The 23,633-nt window shown below is 43.7% G+C and overlaps 1 protein-coding gene across 5 annotated transcripts in view; it reads left to right on the forward strand.

Moving 5' to 3' along the window:
- Positions 1-23,633, forward strand: part of TRIM55 (tripartite motif containing 55) — a 160,870-nt gene that overhangs the window by 69,316 nt on the left and 67,921 nt on the right. For all 5 annotated transcript variants that reach the window (XM_029591393.1, XM_029591395.1, XM_029591394.1 and 2 more), the window contains exons 5-7: positions 19,138-19,371; positions 21,531-21,553; positions 21,658-21,782. In XM_029591393.1, the coding sequence (XP_029447253.1) occupies positions 19,138-19,371; positions 21,531-21,553; positions 21,658-21,782 (382 nt within the window). The remainder of the gene's footprint in view (positions 1-19,137; positions 19,372-21,530; positions 21,554-21,657; positions 21,783-23,633) is intronic.

Genomic DNA, 23,633 nt, shown 5'->3' on the forward strand with positions numbered 1-23,633 from the left:
CCCTTTAAAACCTACCCCTGCGCGTGCCAAGCCCCGGGACACGTGTATGTCCCAGGTCTTTTAAAAAGGGGCAGTCCGTGGGCGGGGACAGGGGTGGCCTGGGGGCGGGGACAGGGGTGGTGCGGCGGTCTGGGGGCAGTCCGGGGACGGTCCCAAGTCCTCCGGCACAGTGGCTGTGCCGGGGGTTGGCGCGCCGGTAGCTGGCCGGCACGCAAGTTACGCCTGCCAGAGTGCAACCAGAGGCAGGCGTAATTCCTGCAATAAAGATAGGGGGTGATTTAGATAGGGCAGGGGGGTGGGTGTGAAAGGAAAGTTCCCTCCGAGGCTGCTCCAATTTCAGAGCGGCTTCGGAGGGAACGGGGAAAGCCATCGGGCCTTTCCTAGGGCTCGGCGCGTGCAAGGTGCACAAGTGTGCACCCCCTTGCACGTGCCGACCCTGGATATTATAACATGCGTGCGGCAGCGCGTGCATGTTAAAAATTCGAGTGTACATTTTTGCACACCAGGTAGCGCTCACAAATGTACCCCGCACGCGTAAGATTAAAAATCTGCCCTAAGAGGGGATATGACTGAAATTTATAAAATCATTAGTGAGGTGGAATGGGTAAATAGGGAATGGTTATTTACCCTTTCAAACAACACTAATGAAGGAGTCTGAACGCTTCAACCTGACGGTTACACTAGGACTGGGATACACTTCATGAAACTAGCAACTGGCAGATTTAAAACAAATTATTGAAAGTATTTTTTTCACTCAGTGCAAAATCAAGCTATGGAATCTGTTGCCAGAGGACCTGGTCAAGACAACTAACATAGTGGGGTTGAAAAGAGGATTGGACAAGTTCCTCAAGGAAAAGTCCATAAACTGTTATAAGCCAGCGTTATCCTTGGGAGAGTGATACAATAAATAGAACAACTATTCTATTTATTGTATCACTCTCCCAAGGATAAACGCTGTTGGGGATCTGTTGGGTACTTGTGACTCAGACTGGCCACTGTTGGAGACAGAATGCTGGGCTTGATGGACCTTGGTCTGACCCAGCATGGCATTTCTTATGTTCTTAAAAAAAAAGTGTTTATTGAATTTGGGGAGGACAACTGTGTAAATGCTAAACAAGAAAAACTCTTTTAGAGAGACAATTTGGGAAAAGTTCAGAGTTAAAAATTAATAGAACAGCCCTATGAGAACATTTTGATCAAAAGGAGACTCTAAAATCATCAGCCATGTTTTTACCAGCCATGGTAAAAACATGGCCTTCCTCTTTCTGGGTTGGTGTGGCTGGATCATAGTGATTTGGGATGGTTTTCTTTATGGTGACTCCATTTGGCTGCAAGCAATCTATTGCCTGAGGCCTCTGGTCCCTACTCCTCAAGTAATAAACTATATCATGCTTGTAAATGTTTCTTCCAAGCTTCATATCTGCCATGTTGTGATTGAGGGCCCTTCTGTAATCAGGGTCATACCTCATGCCTTGGGGATCCATGGAGTCCTCAATGATGGTTCTGTCTGTATGCTCGGCCAGCCAGGATTCCCAGTTCTCCTTGATGTAGTTTACCACATATACTGGCACTTATGGGTAATGGAGAATGAAAATCCCCTGCATCTTCCTCTCCACTATGTGCTACCCATGTGAAATTCTGTACAGGTTATTTTCTTGTCCAAGGTGGCTGGGGGCCACCCATAACTGATCCCTCTCAGCAAGGGATGACTGGTCCAGCAGGTCCTCTCCAGCATTAGATCTGTGACTCATGACAGATCACTGTCCACTAATAAGGCTTTTCTCCCACCACTTGAGGATACACCCAAGCTGGAACCTATGGGTTGCAGTTCCATGGCCATCCAACACATTTCCCTGAAGGTGTTTGGCCCTCGGACCACCAGGTTTAGTTTTGGAGTCACAATGGCGTAGAAGTCTCGGGCTTGGCTGGATTGACTGCCATGCACCATTCCCAGCAATCTTGATGGCTTGGCATGGGCATGGTTTTAGAGCAACCAGAGAATATCAAGCTGATCAATCGGTCATCAGATTATAGCACCCTGCTTCTTCCCAGGCAGATAGCTAAAGCTACAGTGAATTTCCTGTGCAGGTTCCTTGCTGCAGATGGTGGCAGCATAGACTCCGGCATAGAAGATCTTCAGCTATGCCTATTCACTTATATTGGCACAGTCATTTCAGCTATAACTTGGCGGTAGGCTTCCACTTGTTCCACCCACAATAATCTTGATATGTCTCCACCCACTCCACCATCTGCCGGTTTCTTATATATGGCCTTTGTCGAACAGAAATGCTAGACTCTGCCCAGTATCCAGCTTCATGGCTTCAGCTGATGTTGGGCTAGTTGGTACCTTTGGTGAGGGAGATTGGTCAGACGATTTCAGTTTCGGCCCTCCAGCACTACCACTACTGTCTTCAGAGCCCACCAGAAAGGTTTGTTCCTCCTGCCAATGAATCACCATATGGGTAAAACAAGAAGAACTAGATGCCGGATGTCCTTTAAAATGCTTTATTGTAGTGGAGACGTATTAAAATTGCCCAACTCTGACTGAGTTTTGCCACCTAATTAGTGGCTGCCTCAGGGGCTATATACGTTAGAATTTGAGGTATCAAGTAGAGGTCATCTTAATTTAAATCACCTTCTGACATGATACTGGATCACAAGTGTTCATTCAGACAACATATATTTAGAGAAGAAATATTACTGATTACGTCATCCACAGTAGGGGCATGTCTGATTCTTGTTCACTTTAATCTTCGTGACATCAGAGTCTCTTACAGCACATTCAACAGTAATCGTTTTGCACCCACCAGGGGTGGTGTTCCAGAAACATTCTTAGGTATTCACAGTAAAAGTGACATCACTAAAGATTTGTAGTCATCGATTCAAAGTGCCCCACTACAGTGGTACATATATAGAGAGTGTCAGACTGACTCTGTATAGAGGTTTTCTCTCTCAGCCTTAGGCACCTAAGTTGAGCTGGAAATAGGTGCCAAACTAGAACCCAACTTTCAAATTTATTTACAGTGTAGCATTTGTGCATGTAAATGAGAGCACAGAGATTAATGCTAGCATTTTATAACTGGTGCCAGGGGTGGATTGGCCTATCGAGGCTTCAGGCATGCCCCAGTGGGCCGGGCACCCCAATCATGTGATAGGGGTTGGTCTCCGTGATTCTATACTAGGCATGAACCTCTACCAGTTCGCCACACCTCCCACCCAAAAGCAGCAGACTACAGACAAGTCTAATTGCACTCGTGCAAGTCAATTAGCAGATGTAAAAGTGTACAAATTCAGTAATGAATACATATTATATCTCTAACAAAATAGCAACTACCATATGTAATTATGAACCTGGCCCCAGAATGCCCTTAGATTTCTCCTTTTTCACCCAGTAAAATGTATGCATGAAATCAAAAATAAATATGTACTCTCAACATTTCAATAAAACAAAATCAGTGGAAAAATGAAGACTTCACTGATGTTTCTCCTGTTTATAACAACAAAGTCATTTTTCCACTAATTTTTTTTTTTGTTATAACATTGAAATTCCCAGGAAAAATAAAATAAAAACTGAAAACAAAGATCCATAAAAAATATATTACTTGCGGAATGATGAATCCCATGAAAAAGGGGGTGGGGGGGGGGGGCGGGCCTGCGAAAGGCTGCAGCCGTTCACACCGTGGCAATGTGATATCGCCGACCGTAGTGCGGCCGGCTGCAGCCTTTCACAACAAATAGCGACACCATAAAAGGTGTAGCTATTCGCCGCGCTACTGCCGGCAATAATGTTCCTCACATTATCGCTGGCAGCGGTGCCGCGGCCGACTCCTCCCCCTCCCTGCCCCGACTCCTCCCCTCCAGCTAATGTAAATCCTACCGCAGGCGAAAAGGCCCTTTTCGCGTGAGATAGGGGTTTATCGCGTGCGATAAGGCCCTAACGCACGCGATAAACCTTTAGTAAATAACCCCCTTAGTTTGCAGTTCAGGAGGAAGGTTGGAGATTTTGGCCTTAGTTATATTTTTGGCCCACCTGGGGGCTTGGGCTCCATCCTGCCTGGAATCCTTCAGGGCAGGTCGAGGGCACCACTGCTGTGCTCTTCTCTCAAGGTGAAAAGTGGTTGTCCTGGGAATATTTTGTATTTTTGGACTTTTACTTGATAGGAGCCTTGCTGCACACCTGAGCCTTTCCTGGATCTAGGACATGGGGAACCCTGTGTCTGGGATGTCAGGGATAGGGAAGACCTGCCCCCGAAGTGGTAGTGACCCTTTGCAAGATACAACTCTGGAGGAAGTGTTTTCTCCCCTCTTCCTACCCATCAGCGGATCCCTCCCAAAAGGGGTCCCCATCAAGAAAACAGAAAGAAAGAACTGTGATTAAGAACTATTTACAATTGGAGGACACCCAATCAGAGTCTTCAAAAGCCACTGGGGAGATAGAGATTTTCCTCTCTGTGCAGACAGGTTTTGGCCAGGTCTTGACCATCTAAGGGTTGCACTGCTCACTGGAACTGCCATCCTCGAAATCCAGATGATGGAACGTTTCCTTGCCTACTAGAAAAGACTCCTGCACAGATAGAGGATTAAGGAATTAAAACCAGAGAAGAGAAAAGGCTGTGGCTCTGTATCATATTTATTGTGTCATTATCCAATTGGTATTATTGACAGTGAAGATTTTAAGTCGGACATTCATCCAGTTGCTCCAGCGTGGTTATTTGGCACTCAGTGTACACCAAATAGAAATTACCCCTCTCCCAGGGATATCTAAAGGGAAGTTAGCCACCTCTGCACTGAGACCCGAGAGGAACCCTTTCATCCCCTGGGGAAAAGGGGCAAAAAAGGAGCAAAAAAAGGCTGGTCTGGGTCCCTGCCCCAAAGAGACTATAAATTACTTTATGGCCCCAACCATGCAGGACACATGCTGGGTTGGGGTTACATATGTATGATAATGCATGATTTTAATATATGCTTCAGTAAAGGATATAAATTATTTGGTGAATTGCACATTAAAACCACTATAATGCATATTGAAATTTGTATGTTAATACATGTATTTAATACAAACCTTTAACTGCACCTCTATTTTTGCCTTAATATTGTTTATGTACATAAACACAAAAATGTACAATGCATTACTTTTAAATGAACAGGTTAGCATAATTGTGCATATTAAGCAGCTCATTAAAATTTGAATGCAAAATTCCACATTAACTGAAAATATTATGCTTAATGCATTTTCAGTGTATCACAGGCATTTAACACACATTTACACGATGTAATAATAAATAGGTCCTTTAAAATGAATGTATGTCTACATTTTCCTATGCTTGTCGTAATTATAAAGACATAAACAAGTAAAACCACATGATGCAAAAAATGCATTGTTTGCCGACATTCTAGAAAATGAAATGAATAGAATATGGTCCCTGGATATATGCTGCCCTTATTATGCAGACCCTAGGCTTCCTGCTACAGAGTGACTAAGAAAAGGAGGATAAGAAAGAGCTTTATTAGTGACTCTAGCAGTACCCTGCTGTTTCAAGTCTTTTTTAGACTCCAATTCAATACATTTATTGTATCCTATTAACTAAAACACGGTCATTTAGAAATGCATATCCTTAAGAATACACTATTTTAACTCTCTGATCAGAGCCAAATCAAATTAAAAGGAGTGGAAAGGATGAACAAACTCTTAGAGCCTTTCCGAGGTCTGGCGGTGCTGAATTGCAGTGTCTCAATATCATATCGAATTTTAGGAGAGGGCATGCTGGTACTTTGCATTTTTTTTTTTTATAACACTGAGAAAAGTGCTCCTCAATCCAGAGTATGTCGAAGGGATGGTTAGAATAAAGATATTGATATTTTCTGGAAAGCAAATCAACAAGTCAGTGTAGAAAAAGATTTGTCAGGTTGAAACAAATGCCTGTGCCCATCTGCTGCCAGTACTGTGAATTCCACAGGCCACGTGCCGCGCAAGCATGCTTGATCCGAAAGCTGCCTTCTGCAGAGTCACACTTCAGTCTGTTGACATTCCTCCTGATGAACTCCCAGCAAACGGCTCACATTTCTTTGGGATGCTGTAGTGGGAGGCTCAAGAGGAATTTCAGAGAAATATGCTTTTCTATTCTGAAATGGGCAAACGTCATTAAGGGTGCAGGGAAAAAAAATATTTGTTAGCGTTTTTTGGTTCAATTCCCGGAGGTTTTTTCCTGCACAAATTTCAGTTTGGGGAATATTTGATATGTTACATTATTGTGAAAAAAACGAGTGAAACATTTTAAAAAATGGCCAAAAAAATGAAAACGGGCCTCCCAAGGCCTTCCACCCACCTGGAAAAATGCTGGGGTCAGGAACCCACCTGGACCCCAATTACCAAGTTTGGTGATGACCTGCCGGCAAGTCTCAGGCATAAGTTGAAGCCTATGTAAGGCCAACACCTCAGCCTAGGTCAGAGCACAGGCCCAGTCCTGATGCCAAGACCAGGCCCAAAGGCTAGGTTCTGATGCCCAGGTCACAACACTGAGGCCTCAGCCCAGACCAAAGGTCCGATGGCCAGTGTCATGGCCTCGGCCTTGCATAAGGCAAAGCCGCAGTAGGTCACCGTGACTTCAGCCTTAGCCAAACCCAAGGCCAGAGCTTGACACTGCTGCTCGACTTGAAGGCCCAATGCTGGGTCACAATGCCTGGGCCTTGACTCAGACCCAAACCTGATGCCAGGGCTCAGCCAGGATATCAGGTCCTTGGCCCAGGCCTGATGCAGGGTTTTGGTTCAGAAGCCGGGTACCAATGCCTGGGTCTCAGCCTAGGCCAGAGTCCAGGCCCAGGCCTGACATCAGGGCCCAGTCCAAAGGCTGGTTCTGGACACCAGGACCTTGGCCCAGGATCAGGCCCAGGACCTGAGGCCAGAGAACTGGCTGCATAGGTCCTCTTCTTGTCTTCTTTCTTCTGCAAATGACGGTGTCCATTGGGGATATGCCAGAGTAAAACCTCTGGTGTGTCATACTCATTAGAGGGCACTATTTTGCTATATGGCAATGCCAAGGCCCAGGTGTCGGGAACCGGCCTCCAGTCCCAGCTCTGGCATCGTGCCTAGTCCTGGGCCTTGTCAAGGACCGGGTGTCAGGAAATGACCTCCAGGCTGGGCCCTGGCATCAGGCCTGGGCCTGGGCTCAAAGCCCAGGCATCAGATCCAGACTGGGACCTGGCATCGGGTCTGGATCTAGGGTATGACCTAGACTGAGGCCCATGCGTCAGGATCCAGTCTCCAGACCAGGCCATGATATCGAGGGCCCAGACATCAGGATCCAGTCTCCAGACCAGGCACCAGCATCATGGTCTAGGCTGAGGCCCAGAAGTCACTTCATGGCTGAGGTCAAAGACCCAGTGTCCATCTTAGGCCTTGGTTTCAGGCCTAGGCCAAGGGATCAGAGCAGGCCACCAAGCCTCGGCCTTGTGCAGAGCTTAGGCCGAGGTCGCGGTGACCTACCATAGCCTCATCCTACACAAGACCAAGGCTTCAGCCTGGGCCTAGGTCTCACCAGAGGATCCCCAGAGCACTGAGTAAGTAGGGTCTGGTGGGGGAGGGATCCTGGCCCTTTTATTTTTCCAAGTGGGAAGGATGGGTGACCAGGATGGGATACCCATTTCCTTTTTTTTTTTTAATTCATTTGTAGGGTTGTTTTTTTAATGTTTAATTTGTTTTTGTTTTTTTTTTAAAGAAAAGAAACAAATTAAACATTAAACGAAATGAGGTTTGTGGGGAAAAATCCTCCTGAAAACTAAATGAAAAATAAAACTAATTTTTTTACCCCTGCACATGCCTAGTAATCACCTGATTCCTTTCTCCCACCACCCCCTAGTTACACAGCATACACTCATAATTTAACTCATTCATGACAGATATGACATTATCCTGCATGCTAAACCAGGACTTTTGGACTTTAGTATATCAACTTCTGTAAGCGTGGTCACATTTTGTTGCATAATTTCGGAATGAATACAGGGATAATGGGAGGTCGAGCAGGTCTTGTGCTTGCTCGACAGAAGTAATGTGGTGTAAGGTGCAGACCGTGCAGGCCATCCTAGGGGGGTGGGGATTACGATATTAGGAGGAATAGGGGGGGGGGGGCATCTGGCGTCAGGATCCTGTGCCCACTAGTTAGCAAGGGGGGGGGGGGGAGGAGGCTGAGGTGGGCGCTTTCCTAGTTCGTTATGTTTTAAAATTTTAGATGGTGTAAGCCTATTGACTCTCAGGGTGCTAGGGAGTAGGAGGAGTCTAGGGGATTTTCATCAGCAGCAACGGCGCTGAACTTACCATTCGCGCCCGATTGCTGCCACGGCCGCTTCCCTCCCACCCGCCCTTCCTTTGTTGATTGTATATTGGGGGTGTTCTAGTCGCAGCGGGGGGAGGGGGGTCTGAGCAGGTTACCCGAGCCTTTGGGAGTTCAACATCACTATTTCTGCTGACTTGACTTCGGTCATGTTTTAATGTATTATTTATTTTTATTTATTTATTTAAGGTTTTTATATACCGGCATTCATGATAAAATCACATCATGCTGGTTTACATTAAAACAGTGGTGCACAGAAAGAAAAAACAAACTGGAACTATAGTGCGGAAGAAAGCAGTTACAAAAAACAGGGATGCTTAAACTGGGAGTGGAAGGAAAAAGAAAAGGTTAATAGCATTTTAAATATTTACAACGAACAGTTAAATGAGCTGGTTGTGTTATAGAACTTGAAGTTGAAGGACATTAGCTGGAGTCCGGGAAAGCTTGTTGAAGAGCCAAGTCTTAAGTATCTTCCTGAAGGTTGGGAGGCAGGGTTCCTGTCTTAGGTCTGGGGGGATGGAATTCCATAAAGGGGGACCGGTGGTAGAGAGGGCCCGATCTCTGAAGGTAATATATCTAGTGGCTTTGGTTGGAGGAACCCGGAGTGAACCTCTATATGCGTCTCTGGTAGGTCTTGAAGAATTGTGTAAGAGGAGAGGAATTTGCAGGTCGATAGAAGTATGTTGATGAATGATTTTGTAGATAACGGAGATGGATTTGTAGAGAATTCTGAAGTGCACTGGCAGCCAATGAAGGCTTTTTAGGATAGGGGAGATGTGATCTCTTCTTCTGGTGTTTGTTAATATTCGTGCTGCCGCATTTTGTACCATCTGAAGCGGTTTGGTATAGGAGGAAGGGAGACCTAGTAGGATAGAATTGCAATAGTCTAACTTTGAGAAAATTAATGCCTGAAGGATTGTTCTAAAGTCCTGCAAATGAAAGAGAGGTCTTATCCTTTTCAAGACTTGGAGTTTGTGAAAACAGTCTTTGGTAGTTTTATTGATAGAAGCTTTCAAATTCATCCGATTGTCAATTAAAACTCCAAGGTCTCTCAGTTGCGTGGATTGTGGGATGCCAGGGTGAGTGGAAGTGATGTTACTGTTCTCGGGAGAGATGAGCAGGAGTTCGGTTTTGGAGGAATTTAATACTAAGTTTAGACTAGTGAGGAGGAGTTTGATTTGTTGGTGGCAGTTTTCCCAGTGATCTAGTGTTTTCAAGTTTGTGTCTTTAACAGGGATTATTATCTGAATATCGTCCACATATAGAAAATGTTTTAGATTGAGGCTGGAGAGGAGCTGGCATAGCGGTAAGAGATAGATGTTAAAGAGTGTAGGGGACAGAGAGGAACCCTGTGGGACTCCTACGGTTGAATTGTAACGTGATGATTCTTTGTTTTGGATTTTAACCTTGTAGCCTCTGTTGTTGAGAAAAGTTTTGAACCAATTAAGTGCGGTGCCAGTAATTCCTATTGCCACCAACTGATTTATGAGGATGGAGTATTAGGACAACTGGGTGCAGTTGTGAATTTTTGACTCCTTGCTGGGAGGTGGTGGGGGTCTTCCTGGCTTGCCTCCTTGCTGGGAGGTGGCAGGGGCCGGGATGATCAATTTAAGGCTGTTAGGAACTCACTGGCTGTTGGCTAGCAGTGAGCATCTTGCTGGGAGGTGGTGGATGGTCATTTTGCAGTTCCAGAATGTTGATTTTGGGCTCGGGTACCTATTGTTATAATAAAGCTGCGGCCGATTCCAGTTACGTTGTTATGTGTTTATTGGGGAAAAGGGTGAATGTTATAAAAGGGTGGTTGCGGAGGAAGTGCAAATACTGACTACCCACATTACTACACTGCTAAGCAGCCAGACCTCAAGGCTCTATGTGTATGGACATGGAAAGAGTCATGCGTGTGTTGATGTGGAGGTATGAGCATTATATATGATTTTAAGTTGAAAATATAAAAAGCAAATAGTACTAGTCTGTAGGTATGCGCATTTGTTTTCAACGCATGGGCAATCCGCAATGCATGAGTCCCTATTCGTTGTATTTGTGGATTCGCGAAACGCATTGTGATCCCCCACGAATACAACATATCAGATTAGTTTCATTCTTTTGGCTCGCAGTGATTTCTTAGTGGCCGTTTAAAATAGGAGAAGGCCATGTGGGAGTATCCATAGCAAAAACCAGCCCTTTCCTGTGAGTCATAAGTGACCTCACAGAACTGTCATAGGGTGGGTCAGACAGGTTGGCAAGGAGATGAGAATGCAACCTATCAGAGCTAAGCATTTTTCTAATGCAGCCAATCGCCGCTCTCACTCAGTGCTCTGTGACGCTATTCCTGATGATGCAGCACTATTTATACTTTAAGCACGCGGCGTGCCATGCACTTTCTTTGCGGGGGTGGTCTGGGGAGGTGGTCCAGGGATGGTGGCTTTACTCAGAGCTAGTCTGAGTGTCTCAAATCTGTATTCAATTGCTAGCTACTTTAATAGAATTTTCCATTGAAAAAGATATTTGTTCTATTTGGCTGCAGTGCCAGCTAGCTGTTGTGTCCGTCGGTACTAGACAGCTTTGCCCAGTTTGCCTCACCTTGTTCATGGTTCCTCCCGCTTACCTAGGAAAGATGGCTATCGTGGCTTCTACAAGCCGACCTCTCCGGCGTCCCCGGAACATCTATGGTGCAGCCTCCCGCCATACTCCTCCCAGGTACCTATTAGGGTGCACGCGTGCCCGCCACCCACGTCTTTTTTCCAACCTTGGCGCGAACCTCGGGAACGTTCCCCTTTGCTGACATCACACCATCCGGGTATATAACCTATTCTAATTTGCTAGCTCGTTGAGTTAGTAAGGACTCAAATCCATTCCTGTCTACGCTATTTTGTCGCTTCTTTGCTGCCGCTGGAAGCTCTCTCTCTCCCTTCGGGGTAACAGCTAACCTGGGTACACGCTTCTCGGGGGCCCTCTGCTTTATTTCAGGTGCCTTACAGGGAACAGGTACTCGCTCCTCGAGGGCCTGCTCTCCCTGCCTCGGTGCCTGTACCATCTTCTTCAACCTGGTGGAATCGCATACCTACAGCAAACATCTAGTGAGTACTCTCTCAGTCTATCTCATCCACAGTACTACTTTGCTGGAAACCTGCTTTGGAACCTCCGTATACCAACGGGGTGAGAAGGGCTCCCTCTGCCGAGGGCCCTGAGATTGCTACAACCAGACTGCTTCACTACTGCCACCTCTGGTGGAACTCTTCAAGCTGTATAATAAACTAACTCTGTGTTTGTGCGTTCTGAGTCTAGCCCAGTACTGTGGCTCCTCACGGGGCTCCTCCCCATGGGCATGGTCATCTCCCACAGTACCCAAGGATCCACCAAAACACCTCTTAACCATAACACTAGCCATGTTTATTTTTACCGCTATTTTTTTTTATTGATCTGAGACAGTCTCTCTGTCTGTGCCACTGAGAGAAGCTGCTAGCAGTGGCATTTTTCTGCTTATTTTACCCCCTGGGGTAGGTTGCAAGCAAGATTTGGGTGTTGTGGATAAGAGATATATTAAATTGCTAGCTACTTTGATAGAATTTTCCATTGAAAAGCATATTTCTTTGTTTTTGCTGCTGTGCCAAGCAAGCCATGCTTTTTATTTAACTGCAGTTTTTTTTATTGAACTCAGGTTGTCTCTTTGTGCTCTTTTAAGCCAAGAAGACAGTGCACTCACTGGGCATCAGTGGGCACTGGGCAGTTTTGTAGACTCCACATCTTTTGGGACAGCAGTGCTCTCTGAATCCAAATCCCCAATGGGCCTCTTTTGTAGTTACAAGCTTGGTGTGTAAACATACAGCAGTCCGAGTAGAAGTGTACATCCAGGCACTGCCTCGTGGGCCTGTGGGCACTTTTGCAGACTCACATATATTGCGACAGCAGCGATCCCAGTAGAAGTGTACATCCAGGCACTGCCTCGTGTGCCTTGCAGACATATATTGGGACAGCTGTGCTCTCTGAAGCCAAATCCCCAGTGGGCCTCTTTTGTAGTTACAAGCTTGGTGTGTGCACATGCAGTGGTCCCAGTAGAAGTGTACATCCAGGCACTGCCTTGTGGGTCTGTGGGCACTCTTGCAGACTCATGTATATGTATATTGGGACATCTGTGCTCTCTGAAACCAAATCCCCAGTGGGCCTCTTTTGTGGTTACAAGTTTGGTGTGTGCACATACAGCGGTGCCAGTAGAAGTGTACATCCAGGCACTGCCTCGTGGGCCTGTGGGCACTTTTGCAGACTCACGTATATTGAGACAGCGGTGCTCTCTGAAGCCAAATCCCCAGTGGGTCTCTTTTGTAGTTACAAGCTTTGTGTGTGCACATACAGCGGTCCCAGTTTTAGTGTACATTCAGGCACTGCCTCGTGGGCCTGTGGGAACATTTTCAGACTCACGTATATTGGGGCAGTGGTGCTTTCTGAAGCCAAATCCCTAGTGGGCCTCTTTTGGAAATAATTCTTTTCATTGAAATCCCTAGTAGGCAGTGACATTAAATCCATAATGTCAGGGAAAGCTAGACATGTTCGAGTGATTGGGACTGGCAGAGGAGGCACTTCAAAAGTCAATGCCAGTCCCCTATTAAAGTTAAAAAGGGACCTGTTCCAATCTAAATTCTCTGGAAGGGCAGGCAGTTCCATCTGGAAAAAAATGAAATTTAAAGATGATGCATCACCACCACCTGTTTCTGACCCTGTAGTTTTTGAGGTGAGGGAAGGGGAGGCTGAGTCATGCAAGACTAAAGGGCAACACCCAAAAGCAGCAGTGCGACAGCAGACTCGAATTTGTGTTGACAATATAGCAAAGGCACTGTTTGCTTCTGATTCCAATGAATAATCATCTTGTGTGGGATTCTCATCATCAGAAATGGAAGAAGTAATAGATGAAGAAGTCCTGTCTTAGCCTCCACTTCAGTGCTGCAGGGGAGAGATGAAACTGATGAGGAGGAGGAGGAAGAGCAATCAGCGCAGGCACAGAGTGTGACTGATGCCCCTGACACTGCTTCTCAGGGTGCACCCAATACTTCTGCTCAGTGCCAGCATCCACCCCGAAGGCTATAGAGAAGGGATCACGAAAGAAATCTGCGATCTGGAGCCACTTTAAAGTGATGGAGGACCCGCGTTTTGCTCAGTGTAATTACTGTGCCAGGGCTACTAGCAGAGGCAAGCAAATGGGACATCTAACTAATCTTGGCATGATGTATCATATGAAGAGGCAACACCCAACAACAGTACTGCCATCTGGGGATGGTGGCAGTACCAGTCAGGGGGCCACTTTTTCCAGGCAGTGTAAAGTGTTTGAAAAGGAGCAGAGTCACCTCACGCCCTCAGCCTCTTCTAGCAGTCAAGTGGCAGCTCAGCAGCCCCCTGCCTTGTGTCAGAAGTGACAACTCACCATGGAGGAAATGAGGTGGTGTTTGGTAACGCTATCCTGGGGAAGGAGGCAGGCAACCTCAAAAGTTGTAGCCAGGAGCATTGGGGAAATGATTGTCCTTGATGACCAGATAGTGGAGAATGTGGGTTTCAAGCATTTGCTGAAAGTCTTAGTTCCAAATTACAAAGTTCCCTCCAGAACCAAATTTAGCAGAAAGGTCATCCCCAGCCTATACAACCAGTGATGCAGTTGCATCCAAGTGCTGCTAGCTAAGGCATAGGGGAGTGTGCATTTCACCTGTGATATCTGGACCACCATGAATGCTGCACACTCTTACCTCTCCCTGACAGCATACTGGTGGGACCTGGCTGAGGCAGGGGCAGGCAGCAGCTCTATTAGTGAGCAAGTATCAGGCTGGAGGTGGGCTTTACTGCACACCCACCTGACGGACAAGGCCCATACCTCAGCCAATATTCCAGCATGCATCAGACAGATGCTGGCGGGCTGGCAGCTATACCAGCAAGACAGGAATCTTCAGTCAGGGTTCTTTGTCACAGACTGGCTGTAGCAGTGCTTCATGCTGGCAATATTCTAGCCTTAGGCAAGAGTAAATATATTCAGACTGGAATGTTCCAGAAGGCAAATAAACCATTCTGATGGCGAAACCGAATGACGGTATACAAAACACGTTAAATAAATAAATAAAATAAATAAACTTAAAGTATGTGGGTGAATATTATTTAAAGGGCTATCTTGTTGGTAGAGTGGAGGGTGCTAATGCAGCATCTATGAAAGCTCTACCTTCTACGTACTCCAAGTATCTTTTTTCAAAACGAATCCAATATCTTTTTCACCACTCTGAATAGTTGCAAATATCCCATTTTAGACAATGTGAGGTCAATATTCAAAACTAAACATTTAAATGGATAACTTGAAGTCAGAAGGCAAACTGAGTTAGACAGATAACTTGTGAGTTACCAGCTTTGAATAGTTTCTGTTTAAATCTGCCTTCCCAACCTAGGTGGCAATTCACACCTACCTGTGGCAAGGATTTTCCCCAGCCATTCCCTAGGCTTGCTAAGAATAAGCACACCTCATGCTACCTCATAACTCACCCAAAACTGATGTAAATTTCTGACCTACTGAAATTGTGCCTGCTGTAACACCCTCTAAACTGTTTGACAGATAAATACATGGTGACGATGTTTGGCCAAACATGATCCTCACATGATCACTGCCTGGTTCCTCAAAATACAGGGGGCTGAACTGCACCCAGGAATGGCTATTTTTAAACTCTGCAGATGTGCAAACCAATTTTCAAAGGGAACCGTGCCATGTATTATCCAGGTGCAAGTATTTAGGGGGTGGAGAGTAAGTATCACATATTCTTTACCAGGTCTGCTCCTTCTCCCAGTTCCCTGGAGAGAGGGGGAGGACAATTTTCCTAAAGTTATTTTTTTCCTCCAAAAGTAAATATGCATTTACCAAGAGAAATCCCTTTGAAAATTGCCCCCATCTGTAGCGTACATGCCTGCTTTTGAAAGATCCCCTTGAAATTATAAATCCTTCGCTGGCGCAATAAAACTTAAGCTTCTTCCTTGCAGTGCTGGCTGCTGCACACTTCCTGTCAGGGACCTTGAAGGCCTGTCACAGCATTCTGGCAGCATCTCTCGTATAACTTCACCATTCATACACTTTTAGTTCTTGAGATATGGCTTAATTTTTCTATGAAAATGCTTCACAAATGTCTTCATACCTTTCAACAATCTAATAGGACCAAATGTGCAAGGTCAAGCCGCAACTGTGACAGCTGAGCAGAGATCGGAATGCATTGAAGAGGGGAAGAGGCAAGAGACAAAGATGTCAAGTGTTGGAAAAAGAGTAGAAAAAACTGTCAGGTTCATAAAGGGATGCAAGATCTAATGCATGCTGAAAGATTTCTCAACTGTGGCTGTATTATTTAAACAAGTAGTAAAAACACCCATCGGGGATAACTGCAATTTTAGGTGCTCCTCCTACTCTCAGCCCTGACACTTGTCCTCATCATTCCTGGCTCATCTCTCTATTATTGTGATGACCTTGCTCTTCTTGCTCATTACTTCATCTCTTCATGCCAGTGATGTTCCTCGCCTCACTGGTGACTTTTTTTTTTTTTGGAATCCAGCAATTTCCTCCTGCTTCTTTGAGCTTCAAGCTCAATTGAAACCAGATCTAGGGTTTTTTCCTCTTATTTTTTACCTCCTCCCAATTTATCTAGCCAAATCATCACAGCGACAGTCTTCAGCCAGGAGCTATGCAGCAGGGCCCCTTCCAGAACCCTGCAATCATGGACCCTAAATGCTTCCATTAGGTGTCACCATTTCACAAGATCTATGGCTCCCTCCCCCACCAGAGAGCAGAAGGTCCAAGCTGGAAATCAAACTCTGTGATGACTTTCCTTGCCAAACGCCCTTTATCCCCCACCTCCTGGTGATGCTCCTACAATCCTTTGTGCAGTAGTGATACTTCCTTTATCACACTTCTCCTGGCAATGCCTCTTGTGAACCCCTAATCCCTACATAATAACCCTCCTTCTTCTCCTTCCCTGTCCATTCCTCCCTGTGATGCTTCTCCTCCCTATTTATCCTCCATCCCCCATGCCAGTGACATGTGTTCTCATCCGCCTACTGGTAATGTTTTTCCACACTCCGAACTTTAGGGCCATACAAGGTGCCTTACCCATGATGAGGAAGAGAAATTACAGCGGCATGTGAAGGACAAAGGATAGAATATGAGATGTGTTGGCACCAAGAGGGAGCAAACGTAGAGGAGGAACATCATCACCAAGATGGAGTGTGAGGAAATAAGGAGGAGAAGAGTCACTGGCATTGTTGGGAGGAGGAAGAGGAGTATCATTACTGAGGATGAGTGAAGTAGGAATGTTAACGGGAGTGGATGGAAGAAGAAATGGAAGGGAGTAAGTGGGAGTGAAACAGAAGAATCTCAAAGAGTGGAGATGGAATAAAAGCACCACAGAAAGAATTAGGTGAGTAGAAGCATCATGGGATGTCTGGTGAGGAACCTCAAACATCATGGGAGGAGTGGCAGGTTAGTACCATGACATCTGGGGAGAAGAAATAGCAAGGTGGTAGAGATATCACCGGGGCAGAAAGCAGAATGAAGAGTTGGAAGCATTAGGGAACGATACAGCACTTGGAAGTGAAGACATCCCAGAGGAAGGGTATGGTTTGGACGCAGAAGTGTTTTTGTGGAAGGACAAGGCTTGGAGGCATCACCAATTGAGAGGGGTTCTCAAGGATATTAATAGAGAAGGGAGATATAGTCAGGACTGGGAATTGTCACTGGAAGGTAAAAGAGAAGGGTAAAAGGGAAAGGATTAGACTCAATGGCTTCCCTGGAAGGTAGAAGGGATTAGATTTGGTGAATTTGGTGGTGTCATGTTGGATTGCTTTTGAGTCATTATGGTGCAAGTGAAAGGAGAAGAAGGGCAAGGATCCTTTGCATCACCAGAGGACTGGAGGAGGATTAGGGTTGCCAACTTTGAAAACTTAAAAACTGGCTAAGCCCACGGCACACCTTTCTGCAGACCTTCTCTCCTACATACACATTCCCTTTCCGGCAGACCTTCTTTCCTCCAAAATTTTCTGATTAAGCAGGGGCTGGTCTTAGGCCCAGCTGTAGTGATGGTAGCAGCAACAGGTTGTAAAGGACTAGAACATGATCTGGGACATGAGCCATCACATATCCTGATCCTACACCCTCCTCCCTTTACAGAAGCCAGGAGGTGGCAGGGTCATGCCCTGGCTCTCTCCCTGTCCCATGTTCCTTTACAACCTGTTGCTGCTTCCACCACCCCAGCCAAGCCTTGGACTAGTCGCTACTTGGCAAGAAAAGGCCTCTGATAGCGGGATTTATTGGCGGCTGCGTGGAGAAGAGGAATTCTGGTGTAGTGGGAAGTAGGCAGGTTTATGAAGAGGGAGGGGAAAATATCTACTTCTCTGGAAGCTGGTGGTTTGCAAAATATCAGCAATTACATTGTCAGTTTAAAGGTCCTTCTAAATCATGGCCTCCCTTAATCAAAATGAGTCAGAGCCAAATTCTGGCCAGCTGGCAACCCAAGGGAGCATGTGGAAAAGTACACAAACAGTCTGTTCCATTCTACTCCCAGCTGCCCATGTCTGTCACCCTCAGCTCTACCAACATGTGAGGAATGGTGGCAATGTTGCACTTTCATGCGTGCTCAGTGACTATTGTAGTGATAGCTGGGTGGACACCACCAGCTGGTTATAAGGTTTCACTGCTTTGCTTTTAGAACCCTAAAGAGAGACGAGAGGGGAGATTTATTAACAGGACAGAAATGTATCACTCTCCCCACAAAGATATTACAGGTTTTTTATTCTAGAACAATGGGGAATTTTCACAAGCTAAAGGAAAACATTGATTTTCTTTCAAAAGAAGAATTCTTCACTTACAAAGAATCCATTTTGGTAATGGATTCTGTTACTGCGACAAGGTTAAATAAGGTTGAAGAATTTCAAAAGAAAAAACTGAATACATTTTTGGAAGAAAATGGTATTGGTGTTTGTAATGATATAATTAGACTCTAGGGGAAAGCACAGATCCTGGGACCTCTGCTGATAATGATATTTGAGATCAGGAAGAAGCATTGCACTGAAGGTATTTTTCACTTTGCCCAGGTACTTATTACAAAATCAAGGTAGTCAGCTATGTAACTATGTATTTACCGTGTCATTTGTAATTCATACTCATTATGATGTCCTTATCTTGTAGAAAGATGGTCAAATTTTTCACTAAATTGTTCACATTTATTATATTCACCTTTTTAATATCAGAATCACTTTTACCGTATCTATTGAAAGCCATACGTTATCTTTCCTCAACAAGTTAGAAATCTGGCAGCTGTAACTGAAAAAAGCCCTACAGCAGGATGTATGTAGGTCCTGGAATATTACATTTTTTTAAGAAAATGCCTAGGGCCAACCTAGTGGGTCAGTGACAGTAATAGTGCTAAATGGTACCAAGTAGATGGTAGGGGGACTGACATTAGATCTTGATTTGGCTCCCTGAGACAGAATCATCACAGAGGCACTGCTCTCAGTGCCACTGATGTGAGGGAAGCACTGATTTCACACTCTAGCAACACCTATTGATCAAATATTGTAGCCTGTGCCAAGGGCGCCTAAAGGAGGCCTCTCAGCTTTGTTGCTTGGAGGGATTGATATCAAGCAACCTCATTGTTCATTGGAAGATCTTATTTTACAGCCCCAAGACCGGGGAAACCAGTACCAAATGTGAAAAAAAAAAAGATTATTTTTTAAAATTAATCTATTAAAATTAAATGGGGGGAACAGTTTTAGTCACAAAATAATTTTATCATGAAATATTTTGGTTCTGCAGGAAAGCTGCAAAAGACAGAAGGAACACCTGTGCGAAAAGTTCGATTTCTTATATGCAATACTGGAAGAAAGAAAAAAAGAGATGACGCAGGTCATCACCAGGGACCAGGAAGAGAAGCTGGAATACGTCCGCACTCTGATGAAAAAATATGGCGATCATTTGGAGACAGTAGCAAAGTTGGTTGAGTCAGGAATCCAAATCATGGAGGAGCCGGAAATGGCAGTGTTTCTGCAGGTACTTATGCATTTATTTTATCTAAAATTATTTATATCTTGTGCCCTCTGTAGTTTGGGGCAGGTTCCAAGTTAACATACATAATCCAAAGAATATAAAAGATAACATAGGCAAGACCAGATTAATACATTTTCTGCAAAACAATGATAAAGCTGTCTTATATATAGTTGAGTACATTGCAAGAAACTGACACATTTGATAACAGGTATAAGGACCGATGGAGATTGATTCTGATGATAGTTTGGGGTGTCAAATTGGGAACTACAGAGACAATAATAGTAACATATACATAGACACACACAAAATAGAATTCTATATCTATATACAGTATGTGTATATAGACATATATATACATATATATACGTATATTGTCTATTTATTTTATCTTCTGGTTTATTAATGTTTTGAACTTTATGTGTGTTTTAATCTGTATTTTATGAATGTTTTTATTATGAGCTGCAATGATCAATATTTTATTGGAATAAAGCAGACTAAAAGCCTGCATAAATAAACGATTTTATATATATATAGGGGTAGATATTCAAAAGCCATTTAGATGGATAACTCACACATTATCCATCTAAATGGGTTATACAGCATATTGAGCCTCTTACCCAGCTAAATTATAGCTGGACATGTTGTTACCCGGCTATAATTTAGCCAGATATAAAAGGGGCAATATGTGGTCATTCCAGGGAGGGGTCCTGTTATCCAACTATCTTAGCCAGGCATATCCAGTAGACCACACTAAGCTTTTTATACCCCACAATAGCTCTGTTTTGAGAGAGAGAGAAACTATTATAATGCCCTCATAGTATTCAACTATTTATATGGCCCTCATAGTATTTTTATATCCTCAAGCTAGGATAAGAGAACATTGTAGAAATCTCATCTTTGTGAGTCTTTCCTCTAATCTTCACCTTGATGTACTAAACCCTAAACCACCACTAACACCTCACCTCAAGCTATTAGCTGTTCCTCCTATAGAGATATAAATAGTTGAATACTGTGAAGTGTGGTCATATAACTTTAGACTTAACTGGATATATTTAAAAAAAGAATATATCTGGTTAAGTAAGGTTCCATTTAAAAAAAAAAATCCTCACATCACGGCCTGTCCCCCACCACCCTCCCACCCAAGTTGCAAAGGCCCTAACTTAACACCACTCCAAAATGTCCCATTTAATGTTAACAAAAAAATTATTGGAGCTGGAAGTTCCCCCTCCCCCATCCCCTGTTCCTACTTCCCCTTATACTTAAAAAATGAAATCTCACAGGCTCCAGATCCTCCCCCCCCCCCCAAAAAAAAAAAACAAAAAACCCCACCTCAACAATTTCCCTTCTACCCCCTACCCCTACCCTATACCTTTATTTGAAGTTGGTCTCCAGGATCGTGGTAGCCTCTGCCCTTCCTAGGTAACTATGATGGAGGTGAATAACTTTAATTGGGGATATTCAATGAGACCTTTATCCCACCGAATATCCGGCTAACTTTAGCTGGATACATTGTCTAATAAACATCCTATTAAATATGTACCCCATATATTCTATCACTATCTATTTATATATATTAAAAAAATTCTAACTCTATTTGAATGAGCAGTGCTAGGGAGTTCCACAAGACCACAGAGCACCTAGCAGTTCAGACTTTGGATTGAAGCTGGCCAGGGAGGCAACAGGTGCTGGGCGGAAATTCTGCTCTCCTCCTGCTGGTGGGTGAAAGGGAAGGAGGTAGAAGATGTCACCGTGTCCTGTGCAGCACTGGCATCTCTAAGCATGTGCCTAATGGGAACTCTGGCCCTGATTACATTTAATTTCCTGCTTTCCCCAATTAACATGACCTCCCACCACTTCCCAAAGTGGTGTACAAAATCACCACAAGATACAAAATCACATCACAATAAAATAGCAAACAGCAATTAATATGTGATACGTGAAAGAGTTAGAGTGGGCTCCCTAAAGGACCGAGAGCCTCAGGATGAGTATTGCTGCACTGTGCACGCTGAAATCTGTAGTAATAATAAGCCTGTGCAGAGCTAACCCTTCAGTATCTATGGGCTTTATTGCCAGGGGCACAACTTTAATTCTAAGTTCGACAAGGTTAATTGTGTTATTCAAGCAGCTATTCAAATGACCTTTTCATTTGTTTATTTTTACAGAACGCCAAAGCCCTCTTGCAAAAGTAAGTGTACAAAACACTAGGATATCCAGCATACATAGTCCTGTGCAAAGACAAACCTCAGCGCATGAAGCACTCAAAGGAACATCTGGTCTCTTTCTTTACAGAATTACAGACGCATCAAAAGTATCTCAGATGGAAAAGCTTGAACCTGGATATGAAAATATGAATCATTTCACAGTTGATCTGAATAGAGAAGAAAGAATATTAAGAGAAATTGATTTTTACAGAGGTAGGTTATCTCTTCTAACAAAACTGCTTTAAAAAAAAGAAAAACAAATGTAGCTGTGTGCAATTTGCAGAACGGTCCTGGGTAAGAAGATGCACAAACATGTCACGGCACCGTTTTAGGAGACATAATCCAAAGCAAATCCTATTTCATCTAACAGTCCTAAATATTTTGATTCTGGATACACTTATCAGAAAATTAATCCTAACACATCTGCTGTACTACTACAAAATATTAGTCAATAAGAGAAAAATAAATAAAACTAAATATATAGTATATAAACTTGACAGGCAATTCTGTTGTGGTACAACCATAGTTCTGTAAACAAAGGCCGTAGTAAGCAAGAACACTAGAGACATTCAGGAGAAAATTTTCAAAAGCTCTTTTGAGACTTAGGCACCAAAAAAGAAGTGATGTGTAACTTGGCCCTATGTGCACAATGTGAATTTTGTGCCACCTAAAATAGGGTTGCCAACTAGCTCCAGATGTTCAAGACAGCTTTATCCAGTCCTGGTTTTACCCCATTGCATTCTGGGATTTATTCTGATTTCCCTATTGCATTCCCTATGGAATGCAAGACTATAAATTCCTGCATGCAGGGGAATAAAACCAGGACTCGATCGACCTGTCCCAAAAATCTGGAGCCAGTTGGCAACCCTAACCTAAACCTAAAAATATTTACAGAATTTCATTACTCAGATAAAATTGCTCACACCTAAAAGGGGGTGGAGTGTTCTGAGAAGGAAGGGATATGTGGTGGAGTATTAAAGATTAAGAAATAGGCACTTTGTCCTGATACCGTATTGCCTCAAAAGATTCTTTGTTTCCTTTAAAAAAAAATTTTTTTTAGGTTTTTTAGTTAATGTATTTGGGAGAATTATTGTTTCCCTCTCTGTTTTCTTCAATTTGTATTAAAGATTTACATGCATAAGTTGAATTTTCAATAAAGTTATGCATAGAAAATGTAGGAAATACTGTGAAGCTATACATGATTTCCCCATGCTGCTGCCGGTGATAGGAATGAGCTCTTCTATCTCCTCTGAAAGAATGCAAACTTATCATAATTATATAAACTAAGTAAACTTTTAAACATGAATACCTGTAGAGTTTTTTTTACCTGGTATTATGTCTAGCATGATTTAGGAGACAAAATAAATCGATTCAGAATAGCATAATGTAGAAAATATCAGACAAGTATAAAGATTTATTTTAGATGATAACCAAGGCTTATAGAATAGAAAAAGATTGAAAAGCAGTAGGTAGGTGTCTGACAGAAGACAAAATGATGATGACAATGAATCTTTTAAAACATCTCCCCTGTACTATCCTCTCATTGAAGACACAATAGTGACGATATGGAAATGTAGCAGCCACTACAGTTTTAGCCCCTTGCTTCATATACTATACCTACTGCAGGCTGTGCATGGCTCTGGGGACAATTTTAAAAAGGATTTATATGTGTAAGCATATATCACAGCAATTTTCAAAAGTGCTCGTATGCACGTAAAACCTACTGACAATTTAAATAGCATATATAGCAAGTTTCAAAAGTGCATTTACACACATAAAAATCTGTTTTGAGAGCTGGATTAAATCCTTTTGAAAATTTCCTCCTACGTGTTAGGGTCTTTAAGAGACACATACTTAAGTGTGATTAGTATAGTGTAGTAAGACATGTGTAATGATTTTTTATGTTTTGCATAGGGCAGAATATAAATAAATAAATAAATTTTAATTGCATATTGGGGGAAAGTAACCCACACTGTAGTTACATGATGTTAGGTTCCATATTAGGACTTACCACCCAGGAAAAGTATCTGGGTATCATAGTGGGCAATACTTTGAAATCCTCAT

The sequence above is a fragment of the Rhinatrema bivittatum genome, chromosome 2 (assembly GCF_901001135.1).
Source record: "Rhinatrema bivittatum chromosome 2, aRhiBiv1.1, whole genome shotgun sequence".
NCBI classification, from domain to species: domain Eukaryota; kingdom Metazoa; phylum Chordata; class Amphibia; order Gymnophiona; family Rhinatrematidae; genus Rhinatrema; species Rhinatrema bivittatum.